General features: G+C 34.6%; 2 protein-coding genes across 9 annotated transcripts; one reads left to right on the top strand and one right to left on the bottom strand.

Moving 5' to 3' along the window:
• The first annotated feature begins 8,770 nt into the window (after positions 1–8,770).
• Nachrbeta2 (nicotinic acetylcholine receptor beta2) lies at positions 8,771–14,711 on the top strand. The gene is made up of 12 exons (XM_076310206.1): positions 8,771–9,074; positions 9,246–9,403; positions 9,498–9,542; positions 9,610–9,719; positions 9,896–10,076; positions 10,225–10,381; positions 10,740–10,867; positions 10,950–11,125; positions 11,580–11,732; positions 11,795–11,919; positions 12,229–12,341; positions 12,521–14,711. Exons 1-12 carry the CDS (start codon positions 9,023–9,025, stop codon positions 12,728–12,730), a joined length of 1,608 nt encoding a protein of 535 aa, XP_076166321.1. The 5' UTR covers positions 8,771–9,022; the 3' UTR covers positions 12,731–14,711.
• On the bottom strand, positions 13,087–17,452 carry Su(var)2-10 (E3 SUMO-protein ligase Su(var)2-10). Of its 8 annotated transcripts, XM_076310200.1 has the most exons (11): positions 17,207–17,452; positions 16,777–17,020; positions 16,454–16,566; positions 15,794–15,960; positions 15,447–15,545; positions 15,172–15,316; positions 14,807–15,106; positions 14,624–14,725; positions 14,271–14,511; positions 13,778–14,194; positions 13,087–13,643 (listed from the first exon to the last, which is right to left on the bottom strand). In XM_076310200.1, exons 4-11 carry the CDS (start codon positions 15,955–15,957, stop codon positions 13,435–13,437), a joined length of 1,677 nt encoding a protein of 558 aa, XP_076166315.1. In that variant the 5' UTR covers positions 15,958–15,960; positions 16,454–16,566; positions 16,777–17,020; positions 17,207–17,452; the 3' UTR covers positions 13,087–13,434. The 8 variants fall into 8 exon arrangements, with proteins under 8 accessions (XP_076166315.1, XP_076166312.1, XP_076166314.1 ...); XM_076310197.1 differs by lacking the exon at positions 16,454–16,566; XM_076310199.1 differs by lacking the exon at positions 16,454–16,566 and having other exon boundaries at positions 14,816–15,106.
• Between the last annotated feature and the right edge of the window lie 21 nt (positions 17,453–17,473).

The following is a 17,473-nucleotide window of genomic DNA, read 5'->3' as shown; positions in this document are numbered from 1 at the left end:
TTTTCAAATTTTCAAATTTTCAAATATTCAAATTTTTTAATTTTTAAATTTACAAAAATTTAAATTTTCAAATATTCAAAATTTCAAATTTTTAAATTTTCAAATATTCGAACTTTCCAAAATTTAAATTTTCAAATATTCGAACTTTCCAAAATTTAAATTTTCAAATATTCGAACTTTCCAAAATTTAAATTTTCAAATTTTCAAGAATTAAAATTTTCAAATTTTTTACGGGGGCTTACCCTACGCATCTCCGAGACGAAATTCCACGATCTTTGGGATTTATTTTCGCGACAAGTGCGTGACGTATCGGATCCAAACTTTTTGCGTTTGACGATACGTTTATAGAGATACTTGGTGAATTTTTTTATGTAATATCTTGTAATATTATGCGAGTTATGAGTAATAGTTTCGTGGTGTACTGGGTAATTTGGAAACGAAATATTCAAATGGATTATTGTTCTACGTGAGTATAGCTTTGTTTGAAGTATAATAAATAAGGAAACTTGAAAATTTATTTCATCCATTTGCAAATCCCTATTCAGTGAATATTCACCTATTTTAATTTCTTTTTTAATTTACGAATTATTGTATATAGAATATTTCCGCAAAAACAGTATTACAAATGAATCAAATTTTCATTTTCTAGAAAAAACCAAGACCTGGAGAAGTAAATGAAATTATTACTTTTTGCAATCATAGAATATGTGCATTGACTCCATTATGTAATTTAATTCCAATTGTATTGGAAACTTGAATGAATGCAGAACGTTTCGTTCCATACTACGTGGAGTATAGTAGGTAAACTGTATTCACATACTCGAGTGGTAACTAAAGAGATATTCTTGAGGGTACAAACCACCGAGTGTGTTTATCGCCACTCCTGATAGGGAGTACAAGCTCGCGACGCCTCTCTTACGATTAGTATGGCTAGACCCCTTAATGCCCAAGTGTACAAAAATTGTACACAATTGGTCCCTGGTCTCTTGACTCCCGACTTTTGGACGCGACACTGTTAGTATTACGAACTCACTGTACCACCAAGTACACAAATGCACACATTTAAAAAAAAATATGCAAAATGTGTCGTTTATTTTATATCGTTCTATTCGCTTTATATTATATTTGCATTTCTTCGTAATGTTTCTCTCTATTATTTATCGAATACTATCGATCCGAAAGTAGCACTGTATCAAATGCAGCAAAATTGTTTATTTAAATCGCTCGTACAATTGTTTCGAATTTTAAAAACTTGAATCACGTTACTACTTACCACTCCTTGAAAACATTTAGGTAACCTAAATAAGAAAACTTTTTCTTACATATACTCACGCGAAATGAAAAACAATTCGATCGTAAATAAACTGTAAAATTTGTTAATTTGTCAAAAATTCTTCTCCCAAAAATATAATCGCTTCTATATCCTTCCTCAAAAATATACAAATGGTACAAATCAAACAATATAAGAAATAAACTCAAAAATTCCTCAATGTTTCCCAATATTGTGCGTTACTATTTCAAAAATTAAATTACATTACTTCTCAAAATTTCTTCAAAATATTCAAACTATTCAAAAATATTCAAATTGCACAACTGTCCCGAAAATCGAGTCGCTCGAAATGAGAAACAATTCGATGGTAAATAAACCGTAAAATTTGTTAATTTTTCAAAAATTCTTCTCCCAAAAATATAATCGCTTCTATATCCTTCCTCAAAAATATACAAATGGTACAAATCAAACAATATAAGAAATAAACTCAAAAATTCCTCAATGTTTCCCAATATTGTGCGTTACTATTTGAAAAATTGAATTACAATGCTTCCCAAAATTTCTTCAAAATATTCGAACGCTTCAAATTGCACAACAGTCCCGAAAATCGAGTCGCTCGAAATGAAAAACAATTCGATGGTAAATAAACTGTAAAATTTGTTAATTTGTCAAAAATTCTTCTTCCAAAAATAGAATCGCTTCTATATCCTTCCTCAAAAATATACAAATGGTACAAATCAAACAATATAAAAAATAAACTCTAAAATTCCTCAATGTTTCCCAATATTGTGCGTTACTATTTGAAAAATTGAATTACATTGCTTCTCAAAATTTCTTCAAAATATTCAAACTATTCAAAAATATTCAAATTGCACAACTGTCCCGAAAATCGAGTCGCTCGAAATGAGAAACAATTCGATGGTAAATGAATCGTAAAATTCGTTACTCTCGTCCCCCCTAAACCCTTCCCCGATCTCGAATCTCTCCGAACACAGTCCGCGCACGCGTCCTTTTACCGTATTATTCGACGATTCGCGAAGATTGTAAGAAACGTGTGGGACAGCAAATGGTCGAGGACGGTTACTCACGTTATACGAGGAAAGCATTTGGCACCTGGATCGTTGCATTTGCAGATTTGTCCGCGTCCCCTCTAAACGCTCGGGCGTCCTCCTTCCTGGAAAATTGTAATGCGCCGTCTTCCCGCGGACCGCCAGCTTTTAAGGGATTTATCGAGCTCCACATTAAATGGCACTGATCTTAGTAAATCCAGATGGAATTCCCGTGTTCCCAGCCACTTGGCGTGGCTTCTGGGATTTGGCGGCAACCGTCACGGTCTCTACGCCAAAAATCGATTTATTCGTATTAATCGTCGGCTCGTGGATACCTACGCGGTGTGTTCTCGTATCGGGATCGAGTACCATCTACGACCGAGCTGATGGAAAAAAAAAAAATAAAGAAAAAAGGGGAAAAAAAATACACGGAGAAAAATACCCCCCAATAACGAGGTACCATCGTTTTCAACACGAGCGACAACGATGTCTAGTTTTCGCTTCGAACACCGCGTGACAAATGAAGCTTGCATTACCTAGCTCGATGATTTCGCGTTTGCTCGATAAATACAGAGCGTTTCGGCAGCTATTGCTACTTCCACCCTTATCGCGCGAACTGTTAAATGCCCCATATACCGCTACAACAGGCGTTCGAATGCTATTTCAACGTTAACACGGTTCCTCGCTACGGGAAATTTATGATCCTCGGTGTAATAATAATAATAATAATAATAATAATAGTAACGATGATCGTGGTACGTTTTTATTGCGTGAGAATTGTAGACGAAAGGGAACCGTCGATTACGAGTGAGAAAATTTGTGATCGCGAGCGTAATGGTAATAATGGTAACGCTTCTTTCTTGCGTTGGAATTATGTATGAAAAGAAATTAGATGTAAAGAAATTGTAGAAAAAGAAATTATATTTAAAGAAATTATAGAAAAAGAAATTATAGAAAAAGAAATTATATATAAAGAAATTATATATAAAGAAATTATAGAAAAAGAAATTATATATAAAGAAATTATATAAAAAGAAATTATATATAAAGAAATTATATATAAAGAAATTATAGAAAAAGAAATTATATATAAAGAAATTATATATAAAAAAATTATAGAAAAAGAAATTATATATAAAGATATTATATATAAAGAAATTATGTATACAGAAATTATATGTTGCGAGTGAGAGAGTGATAATAAAAATGATTGCGATGGTAACGCTTCTTTCTTGCGTTGGAATTATGTATGAAAAGAAATTACATATGAAACTATATTTAAAGAAATTATATATGAATTCTGTATACATAGAAATTATATATTGCGAGTAAGAGAGTGATAATAAAAATAAATTGCGATGCGTTTTTATTGCGAACCATACGAAAAGGAACCAATGTAACATGCAAAAAAGTTCATAATTTTTCACGTGATAATAAAAATAATTACGATGCGTTTTCATTGCGAACTATACGAAAAGTAACTGAACAACAAGTACGAAAATTTACTTTTGTAACCGTAGAAAAAATCAACCATTTATGCGTTTATTATTATATAATTTCATATATAATTTCTTTATATATAATTTCAGATATAATTTCTTTATATATAATTTCATATATAATTTCTTTATCTTTAATTTCATATATAATTTCTTTATATATAATTTCATAAATAATTTCTTCATATATAATTTCATATATAATTTCATATATAATTTCTTTATCTACAATTTCATATACAATTTCTTTTCATACATAATTCCAACTTGTATCTTCACATCACGATACGCCACGAGCTGCAACGTTGACGCGCGATATTTATTTATTCGATCCATGCGCAATGTATCATCGCTCGAAATAACTTTTTCGATAGATCTCATTAAATCTCGTTCGATATCGAACAAGTTTCGTCCATTTTTATCATTACCATACGTCCCGAAATTTTCTCGACTTATTTCTTACAAAACCGTATTGTGTAACTCCCTATGGTATAATAATAACTTTTTCAATGAGAACGAAGCGAATACGCAAGGTCTTGGAACTAGCGAAACCGCAAATAATTTACGCGTACACTGGTAGAACATTTCTGTTTATTATTACTCTCCGGTGAGATCGGACTCGGTTATACTATTAAAGATGAAAGTTTACCCATAGTTACTACACAGATTTATGTAATGCCGCCATATTACCGGCGGTAAACACTGTGTGCCTAAAGTTCGCATTCAGTTCAGTCAGTTCGCCACTCAAAGTGGCTTAGCGAGAACAAAGGATTAGAACTGTGTGTACGACTATTACAGTTACAAGTCCCAAAGCTAATGAAAACAGCATTGTAATTGGCGCGGTTGGCAATTAGGCGTTTTACGTGAAATAACTTTCTCCGGTCTCCTATAGTTGCGCAACTATGAACCGCGTTATCAGTGGACCAAGTAAATTTTAAACATTCGATCCCGTTCTTGACAAACGAACACCAACAATCGTGACAATACGGTTTCGAATCGTTTTGGAACGATGCTTGTCTTTTAAAGCATCGAGCTCGAATAACGTAAATAATTGAAAATAAAAGTTAAGAAATTTAACTACGAAAATAAAACTAAAGAAATTTGAAAACGATAATAAATATTAAAATTTCTCGTGTGACTCGTTGGGCTTTTATTTCTTGTTTCCCTTGTGTTTGGAACAAGAGTTGATAAAAGAATAATAGTGCAAAATAAATTCTGTATAATCTAGCATAGGGTTGAATAAGATTTTAAATAGTTGATGGTGATAACTGTGAAAATTGAACCGAAGAAAAAATTCTCAAGTGAGTTGGAAACTTTCGACGAAAAAAAAAGAAAATTGTTTCGAACAGAATGGTCGTTCGAACTTTCCCAGAAGGAACATAACCTTACAAATTGATCGAACATCAAGAACTAGTAACGATCCGAACCGGGTTAACTTAATTTACTCCTCTGGAAAGGTCCTGTGTAAACGTTGATTTCTTTACGATCGATGTATACAACGAAGCTCGCCCAAAAAGGGACCAACCGATAATTCTTTTCTCTGTTCCGTATCGAACGTTTCAATCGGCCCGCTCGCGTTTAAAGTTCAAAAAGCGTGGGCAAAAACCCTCTCGAAAATGGCTCGTGCAAAAACGGAGAGAAATCGAAGGTCCCTAAATTCCACTCGGTTGGAGTAGCGGCAAATGTCGCGAAATTTTCCCCCAGCGCCGAAAACACGGGATCCGCTCGAAATCTATCGGTTTCGGAGGCGTCGTTACTCAAAGAGCTGTCTCCGCGACGCGATACAGGAACGTTCCGTGTAAAAAGCGGCGATAGAATGACCGGCGGATCGGTGGACCGCTGCAACTCGCTTACGTTTCTTAGAGTGGTGGGGGCACAGCTGAGTGGAGTGGGTGGGGGAATAGACAGCGGAGGGTAGTAAGTGGGCTAGTAAGTCTCGCGATAACAGTTATAAATGACCCTCTCGAAGCGCGGCGCCGCGCCACCCAACCCTCGGCTCGTGAGCCAGACACTGGCCCGCCTTCGTAACCGACAGCACATGCCTCGACGATATAGTCGTAAAAGGTACTGAACAAACGTACGTTAAGTGGCCCGGTCGCCTAGACACGCGCTGCCCCTCTGTTTACGTACACTTGATCGATAATCACGGTAGAGGTCGGATGGATCGCGATCGTCGCACCATTGACGTCACTTTTCGGAATCTGCGCGGGACGCCCTCGCATACCGACCTTTGCGACACCGATCGGTCGCGGGACGCAATCACGATCGCTAGCGCTCTATTGTCCGCTCGACTCGAGGATGAAACGCGTGGGTAAATAAAACCACGTGACCCGTCGGTAGAGGACGAATTGATACGAATACCATCGGTGGTGACTTACCGGTGAATTACTGTAGGTAATTTACTGTAGGTAATTTTACTTTGAAAAGTTCTACGAATTATTTAGGTACAGGGGGAAGGAGTATATAGAGTGTTGACACGATTCCAGACGTAAAAGTAAGAAAGGTTCATACGTCCGATATAACTTTGTTCCCAAGTTACGGCTTATTTTATGTCGCAGTATTTCTTTTCGAGTATAAGATAAGTAAATATTGGCCCATTGTCGTCGCGAGTTCGGACAAATTTATAAATAGTACTCGATGTAGTATTGCACTGAAGGGCAGACGGTGAAAAGAATGGAAGAACGCACCCTTGACTAACCTCTAAAAGGTTTAACTGTCACTCATTTTTCGTTAAAAAAAGTGTTAACGAAAAATGTTTGAAAATATTCTATTTTTACTTATTGAATGAATATAATAGAAGAGCTTAGGTTAGACCAAATTAATAGGTCGACCGTCGTCAGTCGGCCAGCCACTTAAGCCGGAATTCAAGATCATTGAAATTGGTTGACGCGTATATATAGGCAGTATTCGATTAAGAGAATAGGAAAATATGAGAATAGAACTCGTAATATACCGTGGTATTTTTACTCATTGTCTTCTATTATTTGAACCATCTAAATGATAATGATGAGCCTAGGTATAGTGAAAAATTGTTAAAAGTAAAAAATAATATTTCAACACAAAAGATTACTTAGATTTTTATAAATTGAACACGTGGTGTTTTAACCTCCAAATAAAACGCAGAAAACGAAATAAACTCCCCGAAATAGTAAAAAAAAGTTTTTTTTATCGTTGATCTATTTTAACACTTGCGAGAGCAAATAAATATTCTACTATATTTACAACTAATTTTTGCACATATATTACTAAAATACTACTCGGTCGCAAAGTCATACTGGCAATGAGTAACAGTTCGAAGGGTTAATGTTACGCTACGCACGAAACGGGTATAGTTCATAAATATCACGAAGTACGATAACTCTGATCCTCTGAAGAACGTTACCAAAATCCTTGGACCCGCCATCTTGCACGGACCTCGTTTTGCTTCCTAACCCCCACCTCTCCCTTTCAGTTGAGTCAGTAGAAGAGATATAGCGACCTCCTCGAAATATACTCAAGTAGTATATTAATTTGATACCCTTGTGGATTATATCCGTGATACTGTTTCCCTCTATTCGTTATACAGAGTTGCCTTTAGTCTATAACTAAAACTTGGTCCTAACCTCTCTACATTCAAAGTGCTTCCGCTTTCGCACTTTATTTAATTTATGAGTTCGGTATGCGTCTTCAAACGACTATACCGTGGCATTTGAATAGTTATTGCTTGCTAACTTTCTCTGTGAAATTACTTTGAAATTAAATATTTTTAATCTCTAATAACTTTACCCATGAAATTACTTTGAAATAATACATTTTTAATTTTTAACTATCTGTTCGAACAGAGTATTCGTTACTTTAAACTTTCTATTTCTTTGAGATAAGAAAAGATTGAGAAAATAAATTTTATCATTTTTTTTAAACAAATAACGTTACGAATGACGCTCATTTAATTGTATCGAACCTTGCATTCTTGCCACGATATCAAAGCTTTACCCTCTCTCGCGTGTTATCGATTGATGGGCTTCGCTTTTAATTAACCTCTTACAAGCAAAGCGTTAAGTAGGTTGTCTTTGAGTGTTAGTTTCTCCTCTACAAATATTAGATCGATGGATTTCGCTCAATAAATAGGATTCAAATTTCCGAATGCTAATGACCCGTTACTTGTATGTTCGAAAAAATATTGTAAACGTAAGGTATAAAATAGGTAACAATAAATACGAACCAAATGAAATTCCTTTACGACAGAGTGCATTACGTGTATCGTCGTTTTCAATAATGTTTCCGTAAAAGCACCGACGAGGAAAATTTGGTAACATAGTGCCGCCATATTGAAGAAACGCGCGCTAAATTTTGCCGTTGACCGACTACAACACTAAGTAACAACAAATATTATACCGAAATAATTCGATAATAACCACGAAATCTACATTGCAAGGAAGATCCTTTAATGGACTTTGACGACTCGAGCTATCGGAAATAACTTCGTCGTAAAGAGAATAATTAAAAGATTTATGTAAATTACCGTTTTGTCAGAACGATGCTTCGAATACAATTTCCCGAGACGACTGCGAAAGCGTAATGGTCCGTGATGTTAACGAAAACTGGTACAGAGTGCGCCAGCTAACGAACACAAGCTCCACAATGTCGGTAACGCGTCTCTTACCACCTACGAAAAGTTACCGCCGACAAACGTGCTAAACGAATCGATAATCGTATTTAAATTAAAATTTAGAAACGAAAGAGCGTAACAACTCGTTCGGTTACCTTCGATGATACCTCCGGGGCTGTTCGACAACGTGAATCTCTAAAAATCATCGCACAGCTGTAATCGACATCTCAAGACAAATAATGCCTGCGCACTGATCGACAACGACTAATCGCACTAGTCACAAATACGATTTACCGCGCGCCCCTTCACCGCGCGTGCGCATACGAATCCATAACAAACGAACCAAACCGAGTAAACCGTAGCGTGCACGATGGCGCTAACTTCAGATATCGATTTTGGTCCTGTGGGATGCAGAACGCTCGTATTCCACTAATCGCTTTTCCTACCATTCGATAGTAAGAAATACATTTTACGTACCACCAGTTCTTTGTACTCGGTGATGTCAAGTTGCAAAACCGTCGTGTATGGTGTCAGCGGGTGAACGTTCATCTTTTTTTACTGGGAGTGGTCGCAGTCATCGCGAGCCTGTACAAATTTGTAAATAGTCGCGCTTAAGATGCGAATATTGGTGCTCGGTATACTTTTTAACAGTTTCAACATCATATACGGTAAGTCATCCCTTTTCTGTAATTACCAGTGCGTGAGAATCGTTCGAGTTTGTTAGCATTTTATTCCCACTTTCCACCATCGTTCTGTTGTCTCACCTTACTGGATTAAGTTAGTTGTTTTCTTAGATAAAAGTTGGCAATTTTGACAGAACCTGTATGTTTATCTTTCAGGCGCCGCGGGCACGAAAACTTACGAGGCGAATCCCGATACAAAGAGACTTTACGATGACTTGCTGTCGAACTATAACAGACTCATACGCCCTGTCATCAATAACACCGAAACCTTAACGGTTTGGCTCGGCCTAAAACTCTCGCAATTGATCGAAATGGTAACGAATGAATAATACGTTCACCGGTAATAATATTCTTCACTGTATCATTAACATTAATCGTTTTTATTTTTTTGCTTTTTAAAATTCACAGAATTTGAAAAACCAAGTGATGACTACAAACGTCTGGGTAGAACAGGTACAATCTACTGCGATATACCGAAACTCGAATGTTTACTATATCTGTGTTTTGTTTATTTTTTTAGAAATGGTTCGACTACAAATTACACTGGGACCCAGAGGAATACGGTGGCGTGGAAATGCTTTACGTGCCTTCTGAAAATATTTGGCTGCCAGATATCGTGCTGTACAATAAGTAAATGACGATGAAATGTTACTCGTGTATAATTCGCGCGTTTTAAATTCGTAGTTTTTTTTTTCTTACGAATTAAGATATAATAACTAAAAGTAAGATAAAAATAACTAATCGGGAAAATCGTTACTGTAAAAATGTTTGAATACGACATCATGACTGATTTAATTTATTTTCAGTGCCGACGGCAATTACGAAGTAACGTTGATGACCAAAGCCACATTGAAGTACACAGGTGAGGTTTCATGGAAACCGCCAGCAATTTACAAATCGTCCTGCGAGATCAATGTGGAATACTTCCCGTTCGACGAGCAATCATGCATCATGAAATTCGGCTCGTGGACGTACAACGGCGCTCAGGTTTTAACTCCAATAGCAATCGTTAAATCGATCACGCCCCTTATTGTATTAATTAAAACAAGAACAAAATATCGTTACTACGGGGTAAAAATTATTCGCGTTGACATTGTACCACGAAAATGTGCTTTGTAAAGACTTTTGCCCACAGGTGGATCTGAAACACATGAAACAAGAGCCTGGTAGCAATTTAGTAGCGATTGGTATTGATCTGAGCGACTTCTATTTATCGGTGGAATGGGACATTCTCGAAGTTCCAGCGTCCAGAAACGAGGAGTATTATCCATGTTGCACCGAACCCTACTCCGGTGAGAAACTTCCGTTTCTCTGCAAATTGAATAATAGAAACATTCGCAGATCATTCACCCAACTTGACGACCATAAATTACTGACGATAATTACTTTTTGTTATCTTGTACTTGTATCGAGGTACGAAAGAAAACCGACATTTTACTCCGAAATAGAAAAAAGTATCGAGTACAAACGTACTCGGTAGGAAAATTTAGTTAAAAATATTTGTTGAGAGAATGAACACTTAAATTGTAAAGTAATTTAAGGTCAAGTTAAGCGGCTCACTCTGTGTAATACGACACGGTTAATAATAATAATAATAATAATAATAATAATAATACGTGATATAAATATATGCTTTCATACGCTGCGCAGACATCACATTCAACATTACAATGCGAAGAAAAACGTTATTCTACACGGTCAACCTCATAATCCCTTGCGTGGGTATCACGTTCCTTACGGTGCTTGTTTTTTATTTACCAAGCGACTCGGGCGAAAAAGTAAGCAAATATTGCCAGACAAAAAGTAAAGGAACAGAGATTTTCGTCCTACGTGTCTCTCCAACAATTTTATTTTTCACAGGTATCGCTGTGTTCTTCCATCCTTCTCTCGCTGACGGTGTTCTTTTTATTGCTAGCCGAAATTATACCGCCGACATCATTGGCCATACCACTGTTAGGGAAATACTTGTTGTTTACCATGATCTTGGTCACCTTATCGATATGGATCACCGTCTGCGTTCTGAACGTTCATTTCCGGTAATTTATACACAACGTTCGACAACAACTGTTATGTTAGCCATTATCGAAACACTTGGAGAGAGAATTTTTTTGCAAATAGTGATCAGTACCCTGCTGTGACTCAAGATACTAATTTCCAGTCAATTCTCATGGCTCTGGAAACGTTTAGGCAGGAACTAACGTCAGTTCGATAAATAAGATTCGTTTCCTGTCACACAAGGTCCCTGGACCTCCCGGAACTGTATTGATCTACTGTCGAGAATTCTGTCGAACTGTTTCTAGGTCAGTGAGTCACCGGAACGTTCGATTGATTAAATTAAGTCTTGCTTAAATGCTTCCAGGACCATGAGCTCAGATCGTTTAACTCGACTAGAATTTTAAGACACAATGGTGCGTTAAACAACCGACGTTACAATTTTTTTACATTGTTACCTACAAAAGTATTACAAATTGTACAAAATTTTATTCGCAGATCCCCGTCCACGCACAATATGTCTCCATGGGTCAGAAAAGTATTTTTAAATTGGATGCCGCGATTCCTGATGATGCGCCGAACGCCGTATTCAACTCCGGAATACGACGACACGTATATGGACAGCGGATACACCAACGAAATAGATTTTAGGTAATTATTTAAATGTTTTTTTTTTTCGGATGACCCAAACTCCAAGAACATAAATTTTTTAGCTTTCACGACAGCGTCAGCGATTACCCGCTGGAATTGAAAGGAAGCCCCGATGGATTTGAAAGCGTCACATCCCAGTATAAAAATATTAGAGAAGACGATGCTCGACATTATCCGCACGCATCAGGTAAATCTTTGTTACTGTTCCATACAAAACTTTATTTATTATATTCATTATGACACAATGATACGTAAAATCTTTCGTTAATGAAATAATGAGCTTACAATACTTTTTCATTCCCGAAACACGAAACATATGTTGTGTATTACGTAATGATAACAAAGATAAATAAACGTGTACTAGAATTAACAATAATCCTAGCAATCACGAATTGATTACGATAGAATGCATTGTGAAACAATGTTATATTGATAACATTCAATGGTTGCTTCGATGCTTGGTGAAATATGCGCTAACGATGATGTATAATTATAGTCACCGACAGTGAGAACACGATGCCGAGACACTTGTCTCCGGATGTTATATCAGCTTTGAAGGGTGTGCGTTTTATTGCTCAACATATAAAAGACGCAGACAAAGATAATGAAGTGAGTTGAATAGTACTGTTTTGTGATGTGTTTCAATTTGTTTTACTTTTGATACTTTTCTCTTTTCTTAACAATTTGCCAATTCTTGGCTTCTTTTCTTGTGACATGCATCATATTATAAGATATGATACTATTTTAACGTTAAAACTTTACGCATAGAAAATTTCTTGCACTTCTAGGTCATAGAAGATTGGAAATTTGTAGCCATGGTTTTGGACAGACTTTTTCTGTTGATTTTCACATTAGCGTGTACTGGAGGAACGCTTGGCATAATATTTCAAGCTCCAAGTTTGTATGACACAAGAGAACCTGTGGACCAACAACTTTCTGGAATAACACTTCGTAATTACGTGTATCCAAATTCAACCGAGCCTCCGCCAGACGACTAAACTCTGAGGCAAACGAAACGCATGATGATTTACATAGACAAAACAACGATACAAATGTGTTACATTGTTAACATCCTATTTGCAACGAGTTTTTCCATTTCATTTCTTGACATAACATTGACTTTTGTAAAAAACAAATTCCACAATAAGTATAGTCTAAGCCGTTTTATTCACCCTGATCAATTAAAAGAATCGAATGATGTATCAACATTTCGAAAAACTATTTAGATTTAATGATATAAATAACACTTTCTATTACAATCAGTCAAGCAATTCGCGAAAAAAAAAAGGTTACACTACAAAATAAAAAATTACTTTATTCGTTTGAATGATACTACATAATGATCTTTCTATCATACTGAAAAAATGTATTAAAATATTTATTCCATCTAACTTGATCGTCGTGAGTTATTCCTCAGCGAACTAAGGTGCTAAATAGACTATACACATATTGATGGATAATACAAAGGAATGCTTAATTATTATAAACAAAAAAATCAGCATATTCTCTTCTTCATTTTCTATCCGTTTTTAAGTACCAAAAGTAAAAACATCATGAATTTACTTATATTAGTCCTTATAATAACATTTTGTTTCATTAATCACAGAACTATGAAACTTAATTAGAACTCTTAGTTCTGTAAAAAATTCTCACATCGTTACAAATTTGGCAATTTGATGGTACAACTACATAGAAACAAATTTTATTCTAAATCAATTATCATCAATTCTGGTGATTCACTTGTACTACTAATAGAGCTGGTTTGCGATTTTTTTGGTGAAGGAGATCCACTGGCTAATTTTTTTGTACTTTGTGTGAGTGTGATATTATCATAATCGTCATCGCTATCTGATATTAAATCGATAACAACTGCTCGTTTCTTCTCCTTTGGGGGTGCAGGATTGCTTTCATCTAAACAATTACATAACAAGATTTTATACATTAAGTAATGAAACCTTAAGTACGGTATATAACAAATATGTCAACGGAAACTTTATATACGCCTGTTTATTCTTACACATATGTATAATGAAATGGAATCTCACCAAGGTCTACAGTGTCCACATCAATTTTACGATCCTGCGAATTCGTAATAACTTTCGTTTCGCTTTTGTCTTTATCTTTCTCTTTTTTCAAAACCAAATTTTCCCATGATCCATCTTGTAACAACTGAATTTCATTTACATCTGGTAATAATTTCTTGGAATTTAAAACTTCTTGGAAATATCCATCTATAACGAGGGTATCAAACAGTGCCGATTTATCACAAACTGGACAATTCCACGTGGGTTTCCTTTCATTCATCTGAAGAAATAGTGATGCGTCGAAACATTGCAAATGTGAACACGTTGAGGCACGACATGGTGTACACATTCGCATTTTTCCTAATGGACATGCTAAAGACACTCTAAGCGACATGGTTGCTATTTCACTATCTGCATCCTCATTAAGTTTTTCCTTAACTATGAAGAAAATTGTTCCAATAGTATTTGTCTTTAAAATTTCAAACGATTTTAAAAATGAGTCCTGATTACTTACTTAAACCTCTTGTATAATCCGAATGTCGAACACCTCTACATTTTAATCTTGACAATAATTCTGTACTAGATAGTTTTCTAACTAAATATATGGCAATTGCATATCGTCTTCCATAGTCAGCTGACCATGTCACATGAATTTGATTTGCTACAGTAGGTGATAACTTAACTAAAGGACTAATGTTGACAGGCCTTGGCGGCCTCTTTGGTTCTACCCCTGGTTTGTTTGTAGGTATTGGATTCTGAAAAAAAAAATAAATAAAACTTACTTGATGTAATATATAAAAATTGAGTATATAATTTCAATTTCAATATGAAAAAGAAAAAGTGGTATTATTTCTTTTATTTTCTTACAGGTAAGGGGCATAATTTTCCATTAACTTTCACAGCAATACTAGGTGGAAAACAGTCTTCTTGTTCACACGAAGTTTCTTGTAAACAAAATCGCATTTGTACCTGCAACACCCATAATTAAAAATACAATATGTATAAAATAAAAACAATCCTAACCATGTTTTAAAAAGTACTTCAACTAACCAAACATACCTGTACAGTATAATCCATTTTACTTCCTGCACGACAATCTCGTGAACTAGCTATGTCTGTTGATTGTTGTGGTGTCAAATGAAACATAAATGTATTCTCTTGCAGTCTTAAAGTCCCTTGGGGCATTAAACTAGATGGCTTCAACAATTCTGCCAATAAATCAAAAAATGGAAGTTTTTTAAGACGAACATCTGGATGAACAGGATACTGACTCCGAGGCTGTATTTGTAATGGTGATGGTAAAACTTTTGATGGGTATGGATACTGATTGTAAGCTGCACTTGTTGTTTGCTGAAATATTAACATATACAATAAATAATACTTTATACACTCTACATGAAATTGTTTAAACTTACTTGTGGTGTTACACTATTATATCCTGTGGATTGATATACTGGATTGGTTCTAGATGCTTGAGGTAGAGATGCTTGATGTGCTGGTGGCAGGTCTTTTCCACTGGAAACTGAAGATTGTGACTGTTGTTGTTGACTGATAGCTTGTCTTCGCGTTAGTTAAAAATAAGAATAACATTATTAAATAAATATTTAATAATAATTAATTACAAATCAAATATTTTTCCCAAGTTCATCTATTATATTTTATACAATATATTACTGTTTTATATAATTACCTTGTGTAATAATTTCTGGAATGCATATTTTGATCAATTTGTGGTTCCCCAGAACCACCTGTTTGACCATACATTTGATGGGCAGCTAATTGATCAGCTCTAAACAAAATTTTGAAAAAAAAAACAATAGAATTAGTACCTTGTATTTAGAACCTGCTCTTATTTATAATACTTAAAGTATAATAATATGCCTTAGTACATATAGAGAAAGAAATATAGCTTTCAATTCTGTATTGAAACAATTAAAGAAATAAAACATTTCACAATGTGAGAAATAATAGTAGTTATTGTTATAAATTAATGCAATTTTGAATATATATTTGCATTGACATTAATAATATACTCACTGTATTGTTTTATAGAGTTCACGTATTTTGAGCTGTACAGGATGAGATCTCAAACGTAACAATTCTAGTGCACGTGTTTGTAATTCGGTTTTTCTACCTGATTTATTTCTACCAGCAAAGCCAAGTAGCATCTGAAGTTCAGACACTCGAAAACTCAATACCATATTCTGCAATCACAAAATTACAACATTTGTGTATTTTAAACATTTGTACGTAATTATTATAAAATTGTTAATTGACAGTTAGAAAATTTATTAATTTTCAAAAAAAGGAGACTGTTTAAAAAAAATTAAATTCTAATATTTGTCAATTTAACTCAACCAATTGAGAAACATTTCTTTTTTATATTATGTTCATTTTTGCAAATATAATTGCAGAATTATAAAATAAAATTTAAAATACCAGGCATAAAAATCATACTTCAAGTTTTCTATTCTAACAAAAGCAACATAAAATATATTTATCATTATCCATATTGTGTCAAAGACAAACATACAGTAGCAAAATTATTTTATTTTTAAAGTACAATCAATATTATGCATACAGCAATACACTTTTTAAAAAAATATATCTTTATGATTACGCATTACTACAATACATAGACATAGCAAAAAATCTTTAAAAATGTTTCGATTGAAATGAGAAAAAAGTTAAGGTTACCTATAATTATGAAGATATATTCGTCTTTTACAAACATTAGTCGGCACAGAGAACATAATCGCAAATACAATATAGTCAAAGGAAAAATGACATTAATTAAACTTCAAATTTCACTGAAAAACGAAAATATTGATAATAGTTATGGTGTAAAACTTGCACGACAGCGTATTAAGCGTCTAGTAATACAATTCACTGACGCAAATCGTAAATCGCTGATAACCCGGATATAACCACGACAAATTCACAATGCAGACCTGCCGACTTTTCTCTAAAATTTCACACATAATCTAACTCCACTGCACTACTTTTAATACTTCACTCACCTCTAATTCTTTGGTCTCCGCCATCTTCTTAGACGATTTTTTTTGCGAAGCCGTTTTGCCTATATTATTTCCAACTTTCAACAGAAAAATTCTCCTACCCGTTTCTTATTCGAATTGTTTATAACGCAACTCGTTTCTATATTTTTCTTGCTTTTAAACTTGGCTATTGAATAATACTGTTCAGTGGCGCGAAATTGATTTTCACGTTCTAATTTTGGGATCGCTCTGAAAAATCTGGCTTTCCCTACAAAGTTCAATTCTTGTCAAAATTTTAAGTTCAACCCCATAAAAAGGGATTTTCCAAGATGGCCGCCTGCACTTGATTTGCAGCCGAACTTGAGTTCATGCAATTCGAGAAATTTACAGAATCAAAGTAAATTTGTTTAATAGGTAAGGTTTTTTAAAACGAAGCACTCAACAAGATACTCACATTTCACATTAAAGTTGGAAATTTAACTCCTTTCTACCTCCTTGAACATTTAATACATTTACACGATTAGGAAAATCTTTAAATACACTTACTGGTTATGTTTCATCTATTAGATTGCGATCATCCAACCGTTTCACATTTTTTTGTAACTAACTGCACACAATTACGAAAGGCTATATAAACATCACATAATTTAACACTGAAATATTTACATTTGGAAATATAAAGCAATATTTAAATATTACAACGAATTCCTCTGTTTTATTT

This window comes from Ptiloglossa arizonensis, chromosome 4 (genome assembly GCF_051014685.1).
Source record: "Ptiloglossa arizonensis isolate GNS036 chromosome 4, iyPtiAriz1_principal, whole genome shotgun sequence".
Lineage (NCBI taxonomy): Eukaryota > Metazoa > Arthropoda > Insecta > Hymenoptera > Colletidae > Ptiloglossa > Ptiloglossa arizonensis.
This window is presented reverse-complemented; position numbering and strand designations above follow the sequence as displayed.

Bases quoted from the DNA above. Each gene is read 5' to 3' on its own strand.
- Nachrbeta2 (XM_076310206.1), top strand. From the start codon at position 9,023: ATGCGAATATTGGTGCTCGGTATACTTTTTAACAGTTTCAACATCATA. The intron at 11,126-11,579 runs GTAATTTATACA...TTTTATTCGCAG, and splicing joins GTTCTGAACGTTCATTTCCG to ATCCCCGTCCACGCACAATA. The intron at 12,342-12,520 runs GTGAGTTGAATA...TTGCACTTCTAG, and splicing joins ACGCAGACAAAGATAATGAA to GTCATAGAAGATTGGAAATT.